The sequence below is a fragment of the Rattus norvegicus genome, chromosome 1 (assembly GCF_021556685.1).
Source record: "Rattus norvegicus strain SHRSP/BbbUtx chromosome 1, alternate assembly SHRSP_T2T, whole genome shotgun sequence".
NCBI lineage: Eukaryota > Metazoa > Chordata > Mammalia > Rodentia > Muridae > Rattus > Rattus norvegicus.
Window position 1 is genome coordinate 195617501 of NC_141534.1, and position 20643 is coordinate 195638143.

Here is a 20643-nt window from a genome sequence, read left to right on the forward strand (position 1 = left end):
GAGAGAGAGAGAGAGAGAGAGAGAGAGAGAGAGCACACACTGGGAGTCAGTCCTCTCCTTCCATTATGGGTCCTAGGGATTGACCTCAGGTCGTCACGCCTGTGTGGCACCTTTACCCACTGGAGCCATCTCTGGTTTTCTCTTTTTATGGGACGTATTTATTTTGTAAACTTTTCTGGAGAGATGGGCACAAATATATGCTCTCTCCAGACCGGGTACCAACAACAGACGGAAGAAGGATTCTGTGCAGGTCTAGCTCTGTTAGCTGGTATAGCGTCCATAGCAGAGATAAGCAGCTTCCCACAGGAGGATGGGCAGCTCATGGAAGAACCCCTGACAACCACCAACAGCTTTTGAGCTCCTCCCTCCCCGCCAGGTGGAACGTTGATGGGTTCAATCTCTTTCCAGTCTCTTCTGGATAATAATGGCTGCCGGGAGTTCAAGATGACAAGGGCCATTCTGGGCCCAGAAGACTTGCTCCACAGCAACTGCTTTTTCTGTTGATGCTTTTTTCTTACCCCCGCCTCCCTCCCTGTCTTCTACTCCTCCCCCTTCCTGGTTTTGCAGGAACCCTCATACCAGAGGAAGGTCATCCGGGGTGTAAGCTGCAAGCCTCCCTTTCCCAGTTTGTCATTTATCTTTTGACTCTGCTTTTGATCGTTTTTCATTCTTATACATTTATTTAATGTGGTTATTGGTTGGAATATTAATTGTTTATTGTCTGGGAATTTCATATGCGTGTGTTTTAAGCAAACCTACCTCTCAGCCCCAGCTTTCTCACCTTCCTGTCACCACCACTTTCCCATCCAAACTTCACGGGATTTTCTTCTTACAGCCAGTGTTTAAAATTATCTCAGAGTTCTATGTCATTCGTAGAAAGGGTTTTCCCATTCTAGGATTACATTTTTTCCTTTGATAATTCTTCCTATATGGGTGTTCAGGAACCTTACTTCCCTCTGGAAGGTGGAGAGAAGTAAAGCCTTCTCTCTCTCCATTCAGAGCATCCCTTATTGTCCCCTCTCTACAGAGTGGTTGTTGCAGCCCCCCAGGAGGTAAAGGCGGTTAACCAGACAGGTGCCCTCTACCAGTGTGACTACAGCACAAACCGGTGCGACCCCATTCCCCTGCAAGGTGAGTCTCGTCTCTTCCTCTGGCTCCTGAACAGAGTCTTCCTGTGGACATCCCTGGCTTGTCAAGCATTCCTGTATCCCGTGCATCTTTGGTGGGGCACAGAGCACCTGGTTCCCTAGCCTCTGTCTTGTCTACAGGCAACCTTGCTGTGCCCCTTACATAGTCTAGCCTCCGTCCCCCAAGTGACTCTTTTGCCAGAATAAATAACAGTTAAGCAGTGCGTGTGTGTGTGTGTGTGTGTGTGTGTGTGTGTGTGTGTGTGTGTGTGTGGTGGTACACGTGCCTGCAGGTGCACTGCCCGGTGTGCAGCTGGTGAAGGCTGTAGTCAGCATCAGTGTTGTTCTCAGCCTTGCTTATTTTGTCACAGGTGCTCATTGATTTAGCAAAGCTTCCTGGGCAATAAATTTCTCTTTTTTAAAAATATCTTTTTGTTATGTGTGAGTATTTGCCTCCGTGTATGTATATGTATCATATGCATGTCCGGTGACCAGGGAGGCCACAGGTGAGTGTCTGGGTTCCTGGAACCGAAGTTACAGATGGTTACAAGTCACTATGTAAGTGTGGGAATCAAACCCAGGTCCTAGAAGAGCAGACAGTGTCCTTAACTGCTGAGCCATCTGGTCAATGAATTTCAGGGATGCTACGGTCTGTTTCTCTAGCACTGGGGTTGCAGATGAGCATGAGCACTCTCTTTATTGCATAAGCGTGAGCACTCTCTCTTTGTTACATGGGCGTGAGCACACCCTTTGTTACATGGGTTCTGGGAATCCGAACTCGGGTCCTCATGCTTTCACGGTCATGGCAGCGACTTTCCTGACTGAGATGGCCATCTCCCCTGTTCCAGAGACACAGTAGCATATGTCATATAAGAGAATTCTCCCCCTTCCTCTCTCTTCTCCTCACCCCTCTTCCCTCCTTTTCCTGTCCCCCTAACCTCTCTGCAAAGACTCTTGTACCCAAGCTGGCTACAAATTTGCTATGTAGTTGGCAATGGCCTTGAACTTCTGATCTTCCTGCTCTATTCCCAAGTGCTGGCACCAGATGTGGCCTTAAGCTTTGTGCATGGTAGGCCACACTAACAACACCCATTTCTGAAATTGCATTTCACTGTGACATTTTCATACTTTAGTTTTTTTTTCCTTTTTGAGACAGGGTCCCTGGCTGGCCTGGAACTTGCTATGTAGACCAGGTTGGCCTACAGAGATTTTCTTGCCTCTGCCTCCTAGCTACTGGGATTAAAGGTATTCCTTGCCATGCTTGGTTGACATTTTGATACACGTGTAAAATATATTTCAATCCTTTTGTCCTCTTTACCCTCTCCAATCTCCCCTGCTGGCCTGTACTCCAAATGGTCCCCCACACTTTAAATCTTATGTTACTTAATTCTATCTGCTTCTGTGCAAGTGACATAACTTCATTCTTCTTTGCGGCTGGATAGGACTCCATTGTGTAGACTGCGTTTTACTTATCTGGCCATCTATTGACTGGCCTCTGTGCTTGGCTCTTGTGAGTAAGACAGTGAACATGGAGGTGCACCCCTGCCGTGTCCCTGCCTGACTGCTTCACAACTCCTCTAACCCCAAGGATCATTGTGCATACATCTGTCTTCTCAGTACCTCCAGAGGCTGTGAATATGTCCTTGGGCCTGTCCCTGGCTGCTACTACCGTCCCTCCACAGCTGCTGGTGAGTTGCCCTTGATCAGAGAGGGTCTCGAGGGGAAGAGCGGGAGGAAGATGCTGGGCTGGAGGTCTTGTGGAGGGGCTGCCATGGGAGGACAGGAGGCAGGGGGCAGCCCTTTGACTTCTGCTCTGTCCCTCAGGCTTGTGGCCCCACAGTACACCAGAACTGCAAGGAGAACACTTACGTCAATGGATTGTGCTACCTATTCGGCTCCAACCTGCTGAGGAAGCCCCAGCAGTTCCCAGAGGCTCTCAGAGGTAGGTCCTTTATGGCAGAGACTTGAGGATGGGCTGCGACAGTGGCTGTTCATGGTACAGCGGTGCATTGGGGGTCTGAGTAGAAGGAGGTAAGAAACCCTGGGTTTCTTGGAGAGGAGTTAAGCATTAGCCACTCACTTCTGGGTGGAGGAGGTCAAGCCACTTGGCTCTGCAGACATCTCAGTCATTGTCTTTGGACAATGCAGGGCTCTCCAAAGCACAGTCTTTGGTGTTGTTGATGGGGTGGACCCAGCTCGCTGCTCCAGCTTCTTCCCACCCATTCCACCTCAGCCACCATGCTTCAGAGCTTCCTTCCCACTGCCTCTGTTCTCCAAGGATCTTTCCAAGATGTCCTCAGAGCCATTACACTGGGGATGTTTTTCTCAAGTCCCAGCTGATAATCCATTGCTGACATTCTGGATTATCCCCTCTCTTTCAAACCATTCCTTTTGATGCTGCAGTAGGAGACCGAGGCAGGAGTATCATGGGTTTGAGTCTAGTCTGGGCTACATAGCAGGACTCTGTCTCAAAAAATAAAAAATGAAGCGGCCTTTCCTCTGCTCTGTGGCCCTCTCGTTGGACATCTCACATGGACCTCGCTGCTTTGTTTGTTGATGTTGCCACTGCTGTCACCCTCTCTTTTCTTCTGCATGGGAACAGGTACACTGCCAGGCACATTTTGTATGTCCCGTGTCTATTGCTACCTAACAAGCCCAGCGATTTGAAACTGTGAACGTTTCCCATCTCAAATTTCCAGTATCTTGAGAATGTTTGGCACGGCTTAGACTTTACTTCTGACTCTCTCAGGAGACTGAAGTGAACTTGGGCTTCCACATCATTTGAAGTCTTGACTCGGGCAAGGTCCTGCTCCAAGCTCATGTCGGTGCCTGTGCAACTGGTGAGGTCTCTGTTTTTTGTAGGCTGTAGACTGGGGAGCTCCCTTAGTCGCTTGCCTCATGGTTACTTCATACATCAGCTGTATCATCTCAGAGTGAAGGAGAAACTGGGGTATGACAGGAGGGGTAATAAGGAAGGACTACTTAACAAACCCATAGCCAACAACAACCAACGAACAACTCATCGACAACCCCCGACCACCCATCTAGTGGGACCTAGCATTTATCTACCCTCTGAAAAATTCCCAGGATTCCAAGTGTCACAGAATTGCAGAAACTACTGGAGGAGGCCAAGCCTCACCTCTGCTAGAGCATGAGGCAAATCATATTTGCTGGTGTGGACCATTTGAAGCAGCCCCATGATCCACACATGGGATTAAAACAAAAACATTATTATCTCTGTTTTTTTTTTAAAAAGAAACCAAAATTCTTATTATAGAGAGGTAGACGAATAGATGGGGGTGGGTATGAAGGGTGGGTGGGGGAGGGAGGGAGGGAGAGGGAGGGGGAGAGAGACAGACAGACAGAGAGACAGAGAGGCAGAGAGGAGGGACAGGGAGGAGAGACATAATAGAACTGCTGTCAGGCTACTTCAGAATTGACATCTCATCACCCCTGCTGTATTCTAATCCTTTGGAGTAAGTTGAAAAAATCTAGCCCAAGCCTGTGATCCTTGCACTTGGGAGAAGGAGGAGGATCAGGTGGTCAAGGACATCTTCAGCTACACAGTGGAGGGAGACTGCCATAGTCACAGTTCCTCTGCCGTGAAGAGACACCATGGCCAAGGCAACTGTTTGTTTGCTTTTAGTGTTTGGTGTTTTCTTAGCCCCCATTCACTTAACAGCTTTCCTAAGATTTCCCCCCTGGAGTCTCTCGGATGTTCACTCTCTAGGGATCATTTTAGAGCCAGCTTTAGTGGCTTTTCTTTTTTTATGATTTATTTTATTTATATGATTACACTGTCGCTGTCATTAGACACACCAGAAGAGGGCATCAGATCCCATTACAGATGTTGTGAGCCACCATGTGGTTGCTGGGAATTGAACTCGGGACCTCTGGAAGAGCAGTCAGTGCTCTTAACCACTGAGCCACCTCTCAGCCCTAGTGGCTTTTTTTTTCTTTTCTTCTTCTTCTTTTTTTTTTTTTGTGCTGTTTTTCTTTCTTCTTCAACGATGACGGTTGAAGCATATGACGAGCATATCAGCCTGGGTTGGCAGCTGTGGTTTTTCAGAACTTCAAATGCATTCATTATTCTAAGTCCTTCTGGATTTCAGTACTCACAACTGAAATTAAATTAAATGAGATGAAATTAAAAAAAATCAGCTGTTATTTTGGTGGGCCTACCTTTGAGTGCCATCAACCTTTCTCGAAGGTTTTCGCTGCACTTCTTTTGTTTGTATATTTAATGTGTTTCACTGTTGTATGATGTGGGAAGTTTCCTTAATGGTCCTGCCTACATGGTGCTCTGTCTGCCTCTTGTACCTGAGTAGGCAACTCTTTCCCTAGAGTTGGGAAATTTTCTTTTATGATCTTATTAAAACTATGCTTCTGGAATAGAACTTTTCTTTTTCTATGTTCATAATTATAGATTTTGTCTTTTTTATGATGTCTTAAAGATTTCATGTATTCTGTCGGAATGTTTTTTAAAAAAACTACCATTCTTTTTGACTGAATGATCCAATTACACTATTTTTTCTTTTTAATATTTTATTTATTGATTGATTGGTTGATTTAAGGCATGCATGCTCTGTGTGCATGTACCCCTGTATGCCAGGAGAGAGCATCAAAGTCCTATATAGATGGTTGTGAGCCACCATGTGGTTGCTGAGAATTGAACTCGGGACCTCTGAACGAGCAGTCAGTGCTCTTAACCACTGAGCCATCTCTGCAGCCCCATACTACTTTTTCTTCAAGCCTCAGTACTCTGTGAAGCACAATCCCTGGTAGTTGGGGCTTTCTACTGAGGCTTTTGTTTTTTTCTTATGGAGGTTTTTTTTTCCTACCATCATCTGTTTGTTTTTATTTAGCGTTGCTTTATCGGATTCTATTTCCACCCCTAGAATTGACTTTCTTAATTCATTCAACTGTTTGTGCTTTCTCTGAACTCGTTTGGGCATTTATTCGTGTTGTCTTTGAAATCCATGAACATATTTGTTATCACGTTTTCAAATTCACTCTTTGTTGTTTCATTAAAATGACTCTCATCAGAGGCCAACAACTGATGTAGTTGTTTTGTGGGCTGACTCTTTCTGGCACACAGGAATTGAATACTTGGACTGGTGTATGCACCACGCATTCCCCCTCGTTAGTAGGTCTTGACTCACATAGGTATAGCTTGAAGTTTTGGTGAGACTTAGTACCGATTTGTGCATGGGTCAGCTGGGGTGACCCTTTCTTGGCTACAGAGAGAATGAATTCCAACTTTGCACAGTGTGGTGGGGGTTGGCTTCTGAGCTCATGAGCCTGGGTTCAGGGTTCATGCGTGCTAGCGAGCTGCATGCTGGGTGCACGGTTTCACACGGCTCTGACTTCAGGAGTCTGGGTCTGCACGGTATGAAGGTCAGGGTATTTCAGATGACAGCAGCAGGGTTTCATGCAGCTTCTGACCTTGGGAATTGGTTTGTGCAGTCAGGGTGTCATAGGTAGGAGCAAAATTTCTTGTGCCCTCCCCTCCGGCCTTAGGAGTCAGAACCCATGCAGTTTGCAGGCCACAGAATACTGGTATTACCGGACTCAGCTTGTACCCCAATAAGCTGGGTTCATCTATCTATCTGCCTTCAATGAGCTAATTGAAAGAGCTGAATTAATAGTGAAAGGCAGAAAAAGAAAAGTTATTTGATGTGGTTACATGGGGAAAGAGGGGCAAAGGCATTCATGTTTTGGGGGAAGAGTTCCTAAAACAGAATGCATGAGATAACCCTCTGAAACTGTAAGCAAGCATCCAATGTGAATACTTTCTTTTATAAACTGATTTGGCCATGGTATGCCCTCACAGCCATACAGTACGGTATTATACAGTACAGCATGTACAGTACCCAGCTCCAGGAACCTGACTCCAGTAGTTCATTGTAGTTAGATGGGTACCCACTAAACACCAGTGCAGTAGGTACCATGAGTGTTCATCCCTGGACTAGGACATGCATTAGCAGTGTCTATGGCTCCAGGATGTGATGGTGTTGTGAGGGCAGATGCAGCATTGGCATTTCTGGGGAAGCGTAGCCAGGGGGTCCCAGGCAGCTCCCTCAGCTGGGCTTAGTGCCGTGAGGGCTGCAGAAATCCCCATTGGTGAGGACTGTAGCTATCTGAGGTGGTGAGAGATGCTAGTACTCTCTTTCCTAGCTTCCCATCATAGGGAGAAGTCTCTATTGGTTCAGTACTGATCTTGTTTGGTGACCCTGTAGACCCTCTGTGGCCAGCCTGGATTTCTGTGCTCTCTGGGGTTGCCTCTACGCCCCTGACACAGTCAGGAACCCTCCCCAGTTGCTTTTATCCAAAGGCAGTTGGCTTTAGTTGCACTGCCTACCAAGGGCTTCCGATCACCCATTTGCTGACGCGCAGGAGCTCTGTCCATATTTTATTTTCTTTGGTACAAAATCAGAATTATTTTTTTTTGCTATGCTCCCCGAATTGTCCAGCTGAAAGCCGACATTCAAAGATGACGTGTCTAATTACTTAACTAATATGTATTCTTTTTCTCTCTTGCCCAGGATGTCCTCAGCAGGAGAGCGACATTGCCTTCTTGATTGACGGCTCCGGTAGCATCAACAGCATCGACTTTCAGAAGATGAAGGAATTTGTCTCAACTGTGATGGACCAGTTCCAAAAGTCTAAAACCTTGGTGAGGGCGGGTGGGCAGCCCTACATAAAGCTGACACACGTTCATGACGGCCAGGCTGCCACTTCCTTGAGTCATAAAAAAGTGGGATTTGGTAAATCGTAGATGATTGTGTTACCTCGCCACACTCTTTTCTGCCGTGCTTGTTAGTGTCAGCATTATTTTGGCTCCTGTCATGTATGCGGCCCTGACTGATCGGTTGGTAGGGTGTTCGAGGGAATGAAACCCACATGCCACTCTTTCTGAGTTTTAGCATCATCAAAATGTGTATAACCCTTCTGGGGGGGGTGTGGGGATGGGGGATGGGGATTGGGGGATGGGGGATGGGGGTGGGCACTCTCTGTGGTGTAATGGCAGCTGCTCTGTTCCTAGTTCTCTTTGATGCAGTACTCTGATGAATTCCGGACTCACTTCACCTTCAATGATTTCAAGAGAAACCCTGACCCAAAATCACATGTGAGACCCATAAGGCAGCTGAATGGAAGGACAAAAACTGCCTCAGGGATCCGTAAAGTAGTGTGAGTCCCTTCATTTCTGCCTTTGATGGAAGGAGGTGATGGAACTTTTAGTTGGATGGCGAAGGATCAGAAGAGCTTTTTACACAGGGAAGGGGTGAAATATTTTCTAGAGGGCAAAACTATCCGAGGAATGTTCATGTAGGCACAGGTTGCAGTTAAAACTAACAGTTAAAGTGGCAGCAAAAACACCACTGGAAAGGTGGATCGAGCCTTTTCTGGGTATGCGGCTCTGGGTAGAGAGCGCTTGCCTAACCAGTGTAAGGCCCTGGGAAAGATCTTCCACGGTATAAGAAAAAGAAAAAAACCAAATCAAAACAACAAAAAGACAAGATAAAAATAAGTTGAGTTCAAATCACCAACCCAACTTTATATCGAGTTCGGATCTGCTGAAGGTTTCAAGCAGGCAGGGTCGTTGTTGTTTTTAAGATTAGTCTGTTTTTGGCGTGTACACAGGGATGAGCATGGGGTTGGGCAGAAGTGTAAGAAAATGAGGGTCTGGCTAATAAAATTAGTTAAGTGCTTGCAATGCAAACGTAAAGACATGAGCTCTAGCTTCAGAACCCATGTAGAAAAGCCAGACACAATGGCAATCCACTTGTAATCCTGATGCCAGGGAGGCATAGATGGTAGGATCCCTGGAGCTCAATGCCTAGGGATAAGAACTGAGCTTCCGGGCCAGTGAAAGACCCTGTTGGATGGCTAGTTGCTGAGGTATGACGTCCTCCCCCCTTCTCTCTCTCTCTCTCTCTCTCTCTCTCTCTCTCTCTCACACACACACATAGAAAAATGAGCTAGAAAGTTTGTATAGTTCTGTGGATGAGCTTTGGTTATTGACTAAGGAGGTCTATTTCTTTACTTCTTTACATTTTTTCCCCCTATATTTAACAGTAACAAGGAGCCTGCATATGATGGTGCATAACTGTAATTCAGGATATAGGGGCAGGGGGATTGCCAATTTGAGGCCCAGTAAGACTTTGTGTTCAAAACATAAAACAAAACAAAACAAACAAACAAACAAAAAAACAACAAAAAAACCCAAAAAACAAAAACAAAAACAAAAAAAACCCAACAAAACCAAAACCAGTCAAACTCAGTAGGGGAGACAGCCCCACCCAGACAGCAGGCTCAGTTCCTGTGATCCTAACTGAAGCTGTCTCCTGCCGGAGGCTGGCGTCTCTGCATTCGTGCGTCTGCCATTCTCTTCTCTCACAGGAGAGAACTGTTTCAGAAAATCAATGGGGCCCGGGACAATGCCGCGAAGATCCTAGTTGTCATCACAGACGGAGAAAAGTTTGGTGACCCCCTAAATTATGAGGATGTCATTCCTGAGGCAGAGGAAGCAGGGATCATTCGCTACGTTATTGGGGTAGGAAATACAGATATCGGGCTTGCTACCTCTGTTGAGACTGGAGATTTTCTACCAATGCATTTTGTCTTCAATGTGCAAATATTGGTAAAATTAAAGGAAGACTCTCACGCAATAATGCTGTATGTGTAACAAACAATTCCAAGTACAGGGGTTTTATAAGTCAGCCTGTCAGTCAGCAGGTTGTTTCCTGGTCTCAGCAAGACTCACTTACATGTCTGCCATTAGCTGCAGGCTGAGGACAGATCTGCTGGGGTTGTCTTTGCTCTCCCCACTTGTGGATGATTTATGTTTGTCTGCTGGGAAGATGGCCTTGCTGGGAACAAGTTGGGTAACTTGGCTCTACTGCCCGCTGGGTCTCATTTTCCAGTGGCCTCACCGGGGGATGCTCTCATGACAAAGACAGAGGGGAGGGAGTAGATATTGCTGGCGTGGTTTTTTTTTTGTTTGTTTGTTTGTTTGTTTTTTAACAAACTTCTATTTGTATCACATTTGGTAGCAACCATGGCTGACACAAAGACAGTGAGTGGGGCAGGATATTCCATCAAGGTGGGCATGGCAGAATTTGGGAGAAATGTTTGGGTCCAGAAAGGTAAAATGTTAGATCACCAATGTAATTACGCTTATGAGCCACCTTGAATAACAGAAAAAAGCATCATAAACCGATAGTGTGGCATATAAGAAGGACCTTCACATATAAAAATGCTTCTCTTGGGGCTGGAGAGACGGCTTAGTAAGAGCACTTACTGCTTTTCCAGAGGACCAGAGTTCAATTCCCAACACCCAGGTCAGGTGGCTCATAACAGCTTGTAACCCATCTTCAAGGGATCTGACAACTCTGGCTACAGACACACAATGCACGTGCGTGCGCACATACACACACACACTGATGTACACATGCACACACACACATGCACAGGCACACATGCACACACAGACACACAGAGACACACAAATACACTGACACACACACGGAGACACACAAATACACACACAGACACACAGAGACATATAGAAACACACACATACACACACACAGACATATAGACACACACACGCATGCACACACACACACACAGAAACACACATATACAGAGACACACAGACAAACACATACACATATAGACACAAAGACACACACACAGACACACAGACATACACACACACATACACACACAGAGAGAAAAAGGTAGACTTATAAGCAAAATAATAATAAAAAAAGGAATCTCTTTTGCTGGCGAGATGTCAGCCCCATACCAGGAGGAATGGCATAACAGATGGGTGGCCATCTGGAGACCACATTGCTCCCCATGCTCTGTGCAACCTGCCTAACTGTCCCCGACAGTCCTGTTCTAAGAAGCCTTCTGCTGAACTCTTTATGGGACAGAAAGAGTTTCAGATTCTTTCATCAAGGGATTTTCTTTGCTACACGGGACTGCTACCATTAGAGAACATATAACTTGATTCCTTGGCAACAGGTGGGAAACGCCTTCCACAAACCACAGTCCCGCAGAGAGCTTGACACCATCGCGTCTAAGCCAGCTGGTGATCACGTGTTCCAAGTGGACAACTTTGAAGCTCTGAATACCATTCGGAACCAGCTCCAGGAAAAGATCTTTGCAATTGAGGGTGAGCCGGCCAGTGCAGACCAGCGGTTCCTACTTAGCATCTGGACCCCAGCGTCAGCTCCTCTCCAGCCATTTGGGTCTGACTTGCTCCATCCTTTTGAATAAGCAAAGCTAGATTTTTGTCTTTAATTCTCAGGTCTAGGGTATACGATGATCAAACTGTAGCACAGTGGATTCAAATCCTGCACAATGTTTTACCAAGAATTTATGTCTGCTATGAGCACTGTTTGACTTACTGTCACATCTCCTCTGCCTGGTGTGTGCTACAGAGAAATGGTCAACAAGGATTTATTGAATACATTTACAAGTTTGATAAATGTTTAGAGGGATATATTTTTGAGTTCTAGTCTTACCTTGTAGTCCAGGGTGACCTTGAACTCTTGGTAGTCTTGCCTCAGCCTCTCAAGTGCTACACGTATGTGCTACCACACCTGACTGAATAGGGCACTCCACATGTCACCTGGATCTATGGTTTCTGTGGAAAAGTTGGAAGGTTAAATATCTGGAGGACCCCATTTTTCCTTGGAAAAGGTAGCAGTGACAGAAGGGCTGCCATCCCTGTGAGGTGCATGTGTTTAGTTCAACACCAGAGCCTCCCTTTGCGTGGTGACGATAGCATTTGAGGTTTTGGGTATTTGGTCTACGCTTTTCTGCTTGCTTTAACAAGGGACATTTTCTTCCTTACAGGCACCCAGACAGGAAGTACCAGCTCCTTTGAGCATGAGATGTCTCAAGAAGGCTTTAGCGCTGCCATTACCTCTGTGAGTGGTCCTGCATCTGGCCTCTTTGTTCCCAGAGATAACGACTCTGAGGCTTAGTTACATGTTAATAAATGCTTAGGCCATAAGCTTCAGCTTGTTCCCCGATTAGCTCAGTTAATTATATAACCCGTTTAAACTAGTCTATGTCTTCCACATAGCTAGTTACCTCTCCTTCAGTCTCATGCAACCGTCTCCTCCCGAGTTCAGGGCGAATCTTTCCAGCCTGACTCTCCCAGAATTCCCCTCCCTCTCCCTGCCAGATGTCCTCCCTCCTAATCCTGCCTTAGATCACCGACCATAGCCTTTTTATTGATAGACCATGCTTCCATATGTCATAGGGGAGATTCTCATGATGGAGGCTCGAGGGTTTGGGGCAGGGTTTCATGGGGGAGGCTTTTTGGTGGGCACCACTGGTCCGCACTTCCTTTTTCTCTCAATCCTGTTATGCTCCCTTCCCCAGAACGGTCCCTTGCTGGGCTCCGTGGGGAGCTTTGACTGGGCAGGTGGAGCCTTCCTGTATCCATCAAAGGATAAAGCCACTTTCATCAACACAACCAGAATAGATTCAGACATGAACGATGCTTACTTGGGTAAGTGCTCTAGGAAGGGGTGAGGATGTGACATCAGTCAGCTGACATGGAGGCCATTGGCTCTTTTGCTGGCCCTTGGGATAGCCGTAGAGATTCTTTTTTAAACATTTACTTTTAGTTGTGTTCACAGTAATTACACCGACACATCAAGCATGGGGATGCTCTATTCCCTTACTTGAGAATGGCCCTACCGTGGAAAGGAGGGCCAGGTCTGCAGTGAAAACACTTGGCCTACTAAAGCATTCCTTTTAGGTTATGCTTCTGCAGTCATCTCGAGGAACCGCGTCCAAAGCTTGGTTTTAGGGGCACCTCGATATCAGCATATCGGCCTGGTGGTGATGTTCAAGCAGAATTTCGGTGCCTGGGAGCCCCACACTGATATCAAGGGCAGCCAGGTAAGTGTGGAGTGTGTGAGGCATGAATACAGAGACATCCAGAACTGAGAGAATCTAGGACAGAACAGTGCCATGTGTGGCCGTCTTTGCAGGGCTTTATGTTAGAGTCCCAGGCCAGCTTTGTGTATGAGAATGCTGTGTGCCTTTGACTTTTCTTCCTTTTGCTGTGGTACTGGGGTTTGGACCCAAGACTTCACACGTGCTAGGCAAGTGCTTTGCCACTGAGCTATAGCCCTGTGCTAGCCTCGGCATTTCTAGCGGTAACTAGTAATATTTAACCTGTATAGAGCTTTCTATGACTACCTGTTTCTGGAGTTGGCATTCAGCTAGGACATAACCAGTATAGCCACACTAGATGTTAAAATATGGAAACAATTCCATATTTGTTGATGGGCTGGGGAGATAACTTAGACATGAGTTTGATTTTCAGAGACCACATTAAAAATTTGGGGAGGTGGAGACAGGGGGATCTTTTGAGCTTTCCTGGCTAGCCAGTATACCCTACTTGGTGAACTCCAGACCAATGAGAGACTCTGTTTCAATAAACACGGTAGCTAGTTATCGAAGAATGACCCCTAAGGTTGACCCTGGCTTTCTCTCTCCCTCTCTCCATTTCTCCCTCCCTCTCTATCTCTGTCTCTTTGTCTCTGTCTCTTGTCTGTCTCTTTGTCTCTGTCTCTTGTCTGTCTGTCTGTCTCTCTCTTTCTCTTTCTCTCTCTCTAACACACACACACACACACACAGACACACACACACGCACAGGCACCCCCATACACATACACATAAAAATACTGAAGTAATTCCACATCTGCTGATAAGTGGCTGTTTCTCTAAGATGCCTCATGTGGACAAACTGGTGTCAAAGTTCATGGGGAAATGTAAAAGACCCAGAATAACCAAAACAATCTCAAAAAAGAAGTATGCTTTCCAATGCAAAATTTATAAGACCCGGTATGGTACTCTGTGCAGAAAAATCTCAGTATGCAAGAGGGTGAGGTAGGAAAATTATCAGTTTGAGGTCAGGTTAGGCTCCACAGTAAGTTCTAGGCTAACCTGGGCTCTACCGTTTGAGACTCAGTCTCAAAAACAAAATAAAACAACAGCAGAACCAACCACGGCCCCTCCCTCCACCGACTATACAGGAGAAAAACGTAGGTTAGCAGTCACAAGTGGATGGAGTGGGGCAGAGGCGGAGAATGACTCACCACAGCATGGTTTCTATCTGGGGATAATGTTGCAGACTTAGAGCCGATAGAGACCAAACGCGAACCTAGTGGACACTTCTGAGAATTGTACTTTAGGACAGAGAAGTTATGTAAACTTCCTCATAAAAAAGGCTGTTTCGAGAAGACTCAGTGTAAGTCATCATAACGACAGGGCCTTAGAACTGTGGAGCTGCGTCAGTCGATCTGGAAATAGAAGCTGGTGGGCTCTGACCTTTCGCAATGGAAAACTCCAGCTACTTGGGAGCTAAAGGACATGACCTCCGCTTGAAAAGAGTCATTTACAAAGCCTCCAGCTGGTGTGACCTTAAAACCGTAAACAAGGTGACCATTTACTCTTCCTCCTTTTTTAAGTACACAAGATGTGTACTATTTATTGAATTAAACTTATGTTCCTCACAGGAGGGCCCAGAGGCCTTCACTTTAGTTGATTTTAGATCCAGTCAAGTTGGCAGCCAAGGTTAGCCACCACACCACCTAGTTGGCAGCCAAGGTTAGCCACCACACCACCTCGTTGACAGCCAAGGTTAGCCACTGCTCCACCTAGTTGGCAGCCAAGTTTAGCCACTGCACCACCTAGTTGGCAGCCAAGTTTAGCCACTGCACCACCTAGTTGACAGCCAAGGTTAGCCACTGCTCCACCTAGTTGGCAGCCAAGGTTAGCCACCACACCACCTCGTTGACAGCCAAGGTTAGCCACTGCTCCACCTAGTTGGCAGCCAAGGTTAGCCACCACACCACCTAGTTGACAGCCAAGGTTAGCCACTGCTCCACCTAGTTGACAGCCAAGGTTAGCCACTGCACCACCTAGTTGGCAGCCAAGGTTAGCCACTGCACCACCTAGTTGACAGCCAAGGTTAGCCACCACACCACTTTGCTTTGCTGTCTGCAGTTTGGGGTCTAATCCATGAAAACAGACCTACTCTGGTCAAGTCCTGAAGTGTTCCCTTCTGTTTTCTTCTAGTAATTTCACAGCTTAGGTATCTAGGTATTACATTACATTTAGAGTGGACGGTTCTTTTGCACATAGTTTCCCAAGCAATAACATTTATCAGAGAGATGTCACTTTTATGTTTCGCGCTGGTGCCTTTGTTGAAAATCTGTTACCTGTGAGAATGTGGGTTTCCGGCTTCTGCATTCATTCCCATGGCTTATTGTTTATCCATTTTCTGATACCATGGGGCTTGGATCACAGCAGCGTGTGTGTGTGTGTGTGTGTGTGTGTGTGCGCGCGTGCGTGTGTGTGTGCGTGCGTGCGTGTTGAATCAGGATCTCGCTATAAAGCCTGGTTTGTCCTTGATGCATGAGTCCTCAGGCTCAGTCTCTCCTAGAACTGGGACCACAGGCTGTGCTCCTACTCCCAGGTCTAGCAGACCTGTGCTGCTTACCGCAGTCGCTTCATCTGCCTCTTTTTTGCTCAAGATTGTTTAAATATTTGGGGTTTCCTTTGATTGCCTGTGCACTTTAGGATTTAAAAGAACATTTTTTAAAAAATGAAAACTGCCGTTATATTTCAATGGAGACTAATTCTTCTAATTCATAAACATGGGATTTTCCCTCATTTTTTTGTGTTTTGAAATCTCTTCTCAAGATTTTGTATTTTTTTCATTCCAAATATCCTTCATTCAGGGGCTGGGGATTTAGCTCAGTGGTAGAGCGCTTACCTAGGAAGCGCAAGGCCCTGGGTTCGGTCCCCAGCTCCGAAAAAAAAGAACCAAAAAAAAAAAATCCTTCATTCAGTGGATAAAATCATTCCTAGGTGGTTCGTTTTTATTGTGAGATAATGTCTCAAGTAACCCAGACTGGCTTTGAACTTTCGATGTAGCTAAGGATAATCTTGAACTTTTCATCCTCTTGCCTCTACCTTCCAAGTGCTGGGACTGGAGGCGTGTACCACTGGGCTCCGTCTACGCGATGTTGGGGCTTCACCCATGCTGAGTGAGCATTTTATCTCCTGAGCTGTAACTCCAGGGCTACTGTTAAGTAGATATCAATTCTCGTTTTTATTAATTGTGTGCATTTGTGTAAATGGGTTCAGGTGCCCAGGAAGCAGAGGAGGACACCAGTTACCATGGAACTGGAGTTACAGGTTGTGAACTGTCCACTGTGGGTGCTGGGAACTGAACTCGGGTCCTCTGGAAGAACAGTGGGGGCTCTACTCCAGCCCTAGATCTATCATTTTTTTTGACAGCTACTGTAAATGTAAGCGGTGTTAATTTATGTATAGTTTTTTCCAGATGGTTCACTTTTGGACCTAGGAACGCTCTGCTTTGAATGTCGATTTTGTATTCTTTATCTTTGCCCAATTATGTGCTCTAACAGTATTTCTGGTAAAGTCTAGAACAACGTCTGTGAGTTTTCCTTCCTCCTGTCTGGCCTGCCCGTTCTCACTTCTGATTCGTGCTTAATTTCTCTGCGTGGGGCTTCCCATACTGTGTTGAGCAACAGTGTTGTTCCGATTGCACAGGAGACGGCTTCAATTTTCAATTTATTTATAGTTTTTATCCTAGAGACACGTTGAACCTTATAAAATAACCTTGCATGTCCTTGAAAATGATCGTACGGTGTTTGCTATTTAGTCCGGACATCTGATACATCAACTTTATGGGTAATACAGTTCCCCTCTACCTTCTCTTCCTCCCCCCCCATCTTCCTCTTTACCCCCTCCACTTTTCTTATTCTCCTCCTCTTCCCTCCTTGGCAATATTGGGCAGCTTCATGGATGCTAAGCAAATTCACCTCTACCTCTCATCTATGCCACCAGACCCAGGACAGCTTCGTACAAATGTGCTGTGGGATTTGCTCTGCCAACACTTGACTTAAAACTTTTGCAGCTGTGCTCACAAGGGGTGCCAGTCTGTGTTTTCCTCTTGCTGGGTCCTTGTCTGGCTTTGGTATTAGTGTGATTCTGGCTTTATAAAATGACTTTGGAACTATTCCCTCCCTTCCAAACTTGGGATAGTTTAATAAGCGTTGATATTTAAGCCAGGCATAATGGCACATACCTGTAATCCCAGCCCTTTAGAGGTAGAGAGGCTCAGGAGTTCAAGGCCCAACCTGGGCTGCGTGAGACTTTATCACCCCCAACTCCAATAATCAATGCTCTTTAACCCATTGTGGGAAGGAGCAGTGAGCTGTGGCTTTCTCTTTGTTGGAAGTTTATTTTTGAAAGTTACTGATTCACTCTCAGTCCAAGTCCTTGGTCTATCCAGGTTCCGCTGCCTAGGTTTTCTTGATGGGCTGTCTGGATGTGATACTGAGGCGGGAGGACATGAGGCCCGTTTCGTCTGACAGGAGTTTGCGACACCCTTCTCTTTCATGGCCATCATTGGCTTGGAGTAGCCTCTTTTCTTCTTCCTTTGCTTTGAAGCCATGTTCATAGCCCACACCTATAGGTCTAACTCAGGTAGCCAGTAATAGAATTTTACAAAACGCATTCAACAAGATCTGGAGAGCTGGCTCAGCAGCTAAGAATATTTGCCGTTCTTGCAGAAGACTGGGTTCGATTCCTAGCACACACCATTCCTAGTGACTCACACCATCCGTACCTCCGGTTTCAGGGGGTCTAATGTTCTCTTCTTGCCTCCATAGGCACCAGTACCCACATAGTAGTATATGCAGCCAAAACACCCATGGACATTAAATAAAATAAAGGAATCTAAAAAAAATCCCCAAGCCCACTCCTGCGATCCACGTCTGGTTCAAGTGTTTGTAGCTCAACTGCTGGAGCGCACTGCTGTGTTCTGCTTGCGGTTTTCTGTGTTGCGTCTCCTCTGCTTCATTCTATCTCTCGCCGTCTTGTTTGGCTTTGATGAATTTTTTTGAATGGTCATATATCTTAATTTTTTTCTCTTTTGTGTTTCTGCTATAGAGTTTTCTCTGTGCATTTGGGGCTTACATAGAACATTTTATAGTTATAGTAGTCTTTGTTTTAGATTTCGTTATTTGTTATGTATATCGTGCTCTGCCTGCATGTGTGCCTTCCCACCAGAAGAGGGCATCAGATCCCACTATAGATGGTTGTGAGCCACCATGTGGTTGCTAAGACTTGAACTCAGGATCTCTGGAAGAGCAGCCATTGCTCTTAACTGCTGAGCCATCTCTCCAGCCCATAGTAACCTATGTTTAATGGGCGACAATTTTGCCCATACTAAAAAACAAACAAAAAAACCCCCAAAAAACAAAATACAAAATACAAAAAACTACTCGCCAGGCCATGGTGGCACACACCTGTAATCCTAGCACTTGGGAGGCAGAGACAGGTGGGTCTCTGAGTTCAAAGTCAGCCTGGTCTACAGAGTGAGTTCCAGGACAGCCAGGGCTACACAGAGAAGCCCTGTGTTTAAAAAAAAAAAAAAAAAAAAAAAAAAAACAAAAGAGCAAAAACAAACCCACAAAGCCCTACTCACTGAAAGCGTCTTCTAAAACCTTTTATGTTGTTAGTCATAACTGGTCAGCTGATATACAATACAAGTGCAAAAAAAAATGTACTGGAAAGGCTTTTCAGCAAATGACAGAGGGACTGAAAATCCAAAACAAACTCCCTCATCTCACATCACATGAAATGGATCCAGAGAAAATTCGTTTTTAGTGAGATCTAATATTCAGTCAATACACCAGCAGTGTAACCAAGCATTACTGAGGAGAAATAGAGACAGATGCTCACATGAAAATCCATGTGCGAATGTTTGCCAATGCGCAAACTCCTCATGCCAAACTGGAGGCAATCTGGACCCCCTCGGCTGGAGGACAGAGTGGCAAACCGTGCCACGTTTATGCAGCAGGGTGCTCATCAGAGTAGAAGTGAGTCACTCACGCATGCAAACACCACAGAGAGACTTCGAGGGAATTATTCTGGGTGAAAAACGGAGACTACAAAAGTCTGCGCACCGTGGAAGCCATCCTCACAGCAGTTTATAGAACAGGACGGCTGTGACACAGGGACAGAAAGTACATCAGGGGTTACCAACGGGGAAGAGGCCAACTGTGAGGCATCCTGAGGGGTTTCATACCCTGAGAGGTCAGGAATATATGGCAGTGCTTGCCACAACTCTGAAACGGTATACTGAAACAGTTGAATTTTATTTTATGCAAAATTTACTCTCAATAAACCTGACCTTAAAACAAAAATGCCTCTACTGGGTGGTGAGTGAGACGGCCTGCAATGGTGTGTGTGTGTGTGTGTGTGTGTGTGTGTGTGTGTGTGTGTGTGTGCACGTGCATCTCTCTCTCCCTCTCTGCTCTGTCTCTGTCTCTGTCTCTGTCTCTGTCTCTCTCTCTGCCTGTGGGGTGGGGGACGGAGACCATTGTCGTGAGTCACAGCATGACGTCCTCTCTACTTTTCCTTCCCAGGACTTCTCTTCGGTTTAAACCTGCAACACATCCCTGTTTATCCACTCCTTACTCCTCTCTCCACTTTGTGACTCTGACTGTCCTTGAAGGCACAGTGTCTGCTACCCAGTTTTATGCTCAGCAAACAAGTCTTTGTGGAGTGAAGGAGTAAGTGGACTATAAACGGTTCAGTTCTATGGGTGAATGCTACGTGCTTACAATGAGTATATGAAAAAGACATTTTTACTGGTAGTTAATACAAAAATTTCTGGGTAGCAAAGTTTTTCAGTTTTTCAAAGGACTAAACTACCCAGCGCTTCAAGAATATGGGGCGAGTGGTTATTTACTGAGCTACGGCCACAGCCCTGTAAACCATTACTACCCCAACAGTAATACACAGTTAATAATTGCTACTGAATAATTCACCATTAATTAACACTAAACATTATTTTTATTTTTTTGGTTTTTCAAGACAGGGTTTCTCAAAAGCCTGAGGTAGCCTAGGCTGGCCTCAAACTCATAAGGAGCTGCCTGCCTCTGTCTCCTGAGTGCTGGGATTAAAGGTGTGCTGCCACTGCCTGGCTATAGTTGTGATTTTAACCCAATCATATGGATTATGGCCAAATTAGACTTTATTCTTTGCCTCTACAAAGAATTCAATCTGTTAAAAGGGCTCATGTCTACTCTTTAGACATCCTGTCTGTGTTGTCCAGTGTAACCTTCTTTGTGGCTTTATAATTTCTCTGGAATATCACCAAGATAAATCAAACTCTACTGCCCCTGGCTTTATGATGAACTCCTCTGGCTAGCAGCACATTCAGTTGAGTCGTCTAGGGCTGTAGCTCAGTGGTAGACCAGTTGCCTAGCATATCTGAAACACTGGATTTCATCCTTAACATACTCTCTTCCTCTCCTCTCGCTCTCCCTCTCCCCTTTTCCTTTGCTCTCTCTCACCCTTCTGTTGCTGTGAAGAGACACCATGACCCAGGGAACGTTTATGAGAGAGAGAGAGAGAGAGAGAGAGAGAGAGA

General features: G+C 45.8%; 1 protein-coding gene across 2 annotated transcripts in view; it reads left to right on the forward strand.

Moving 5' to 3' along the window:
- Positions 1 to 20643, forward strand: part of Itgam (integrin subunit alpha M) — a 50401-nt gene that overhangs the window by 7087 nt on the left and 22671 nt on the right. For both annotated transcript variants that reach the window (XM_087624257.1, NM_012711.2), the window contains exons 3-12: positions 1028 to 1131; positions 2745 to 2815; positions 2952 to 3069; positions 7673 to 7803; positions 8173 to 8318; positions 9531 to 9684; positions 11163 to 11313; positions 12000 to 12073; positions 12534 to 12663; positions 12916 to 13058. In XM_087624257.1, the coding sequence (XP_087480383.1) occupies positions 1028 to 1131; positions 2745 to 2815; positions 2952 to 3069; positions 7673 to 7803; positions 8173 to 8318; positions 9531 to 9684; positions 11163 to 11313; positions 12000 to 12073; positions 12534 to 12663; positions 12916 to 13058 (1222 nt within the window). The remainder of the gene's footprint in view (positions 1 to 1027; positions 1132 to 2744; positions 2816 to 2951; positions 3070 to 7672; positions 7804 to 8172; positions 8319 to 9530; positions 9685 to 11162; positions 11314 to 11999; positions 12074 to 12533; positions 12664 to 12915; positions 13059 to 20643) is intronic.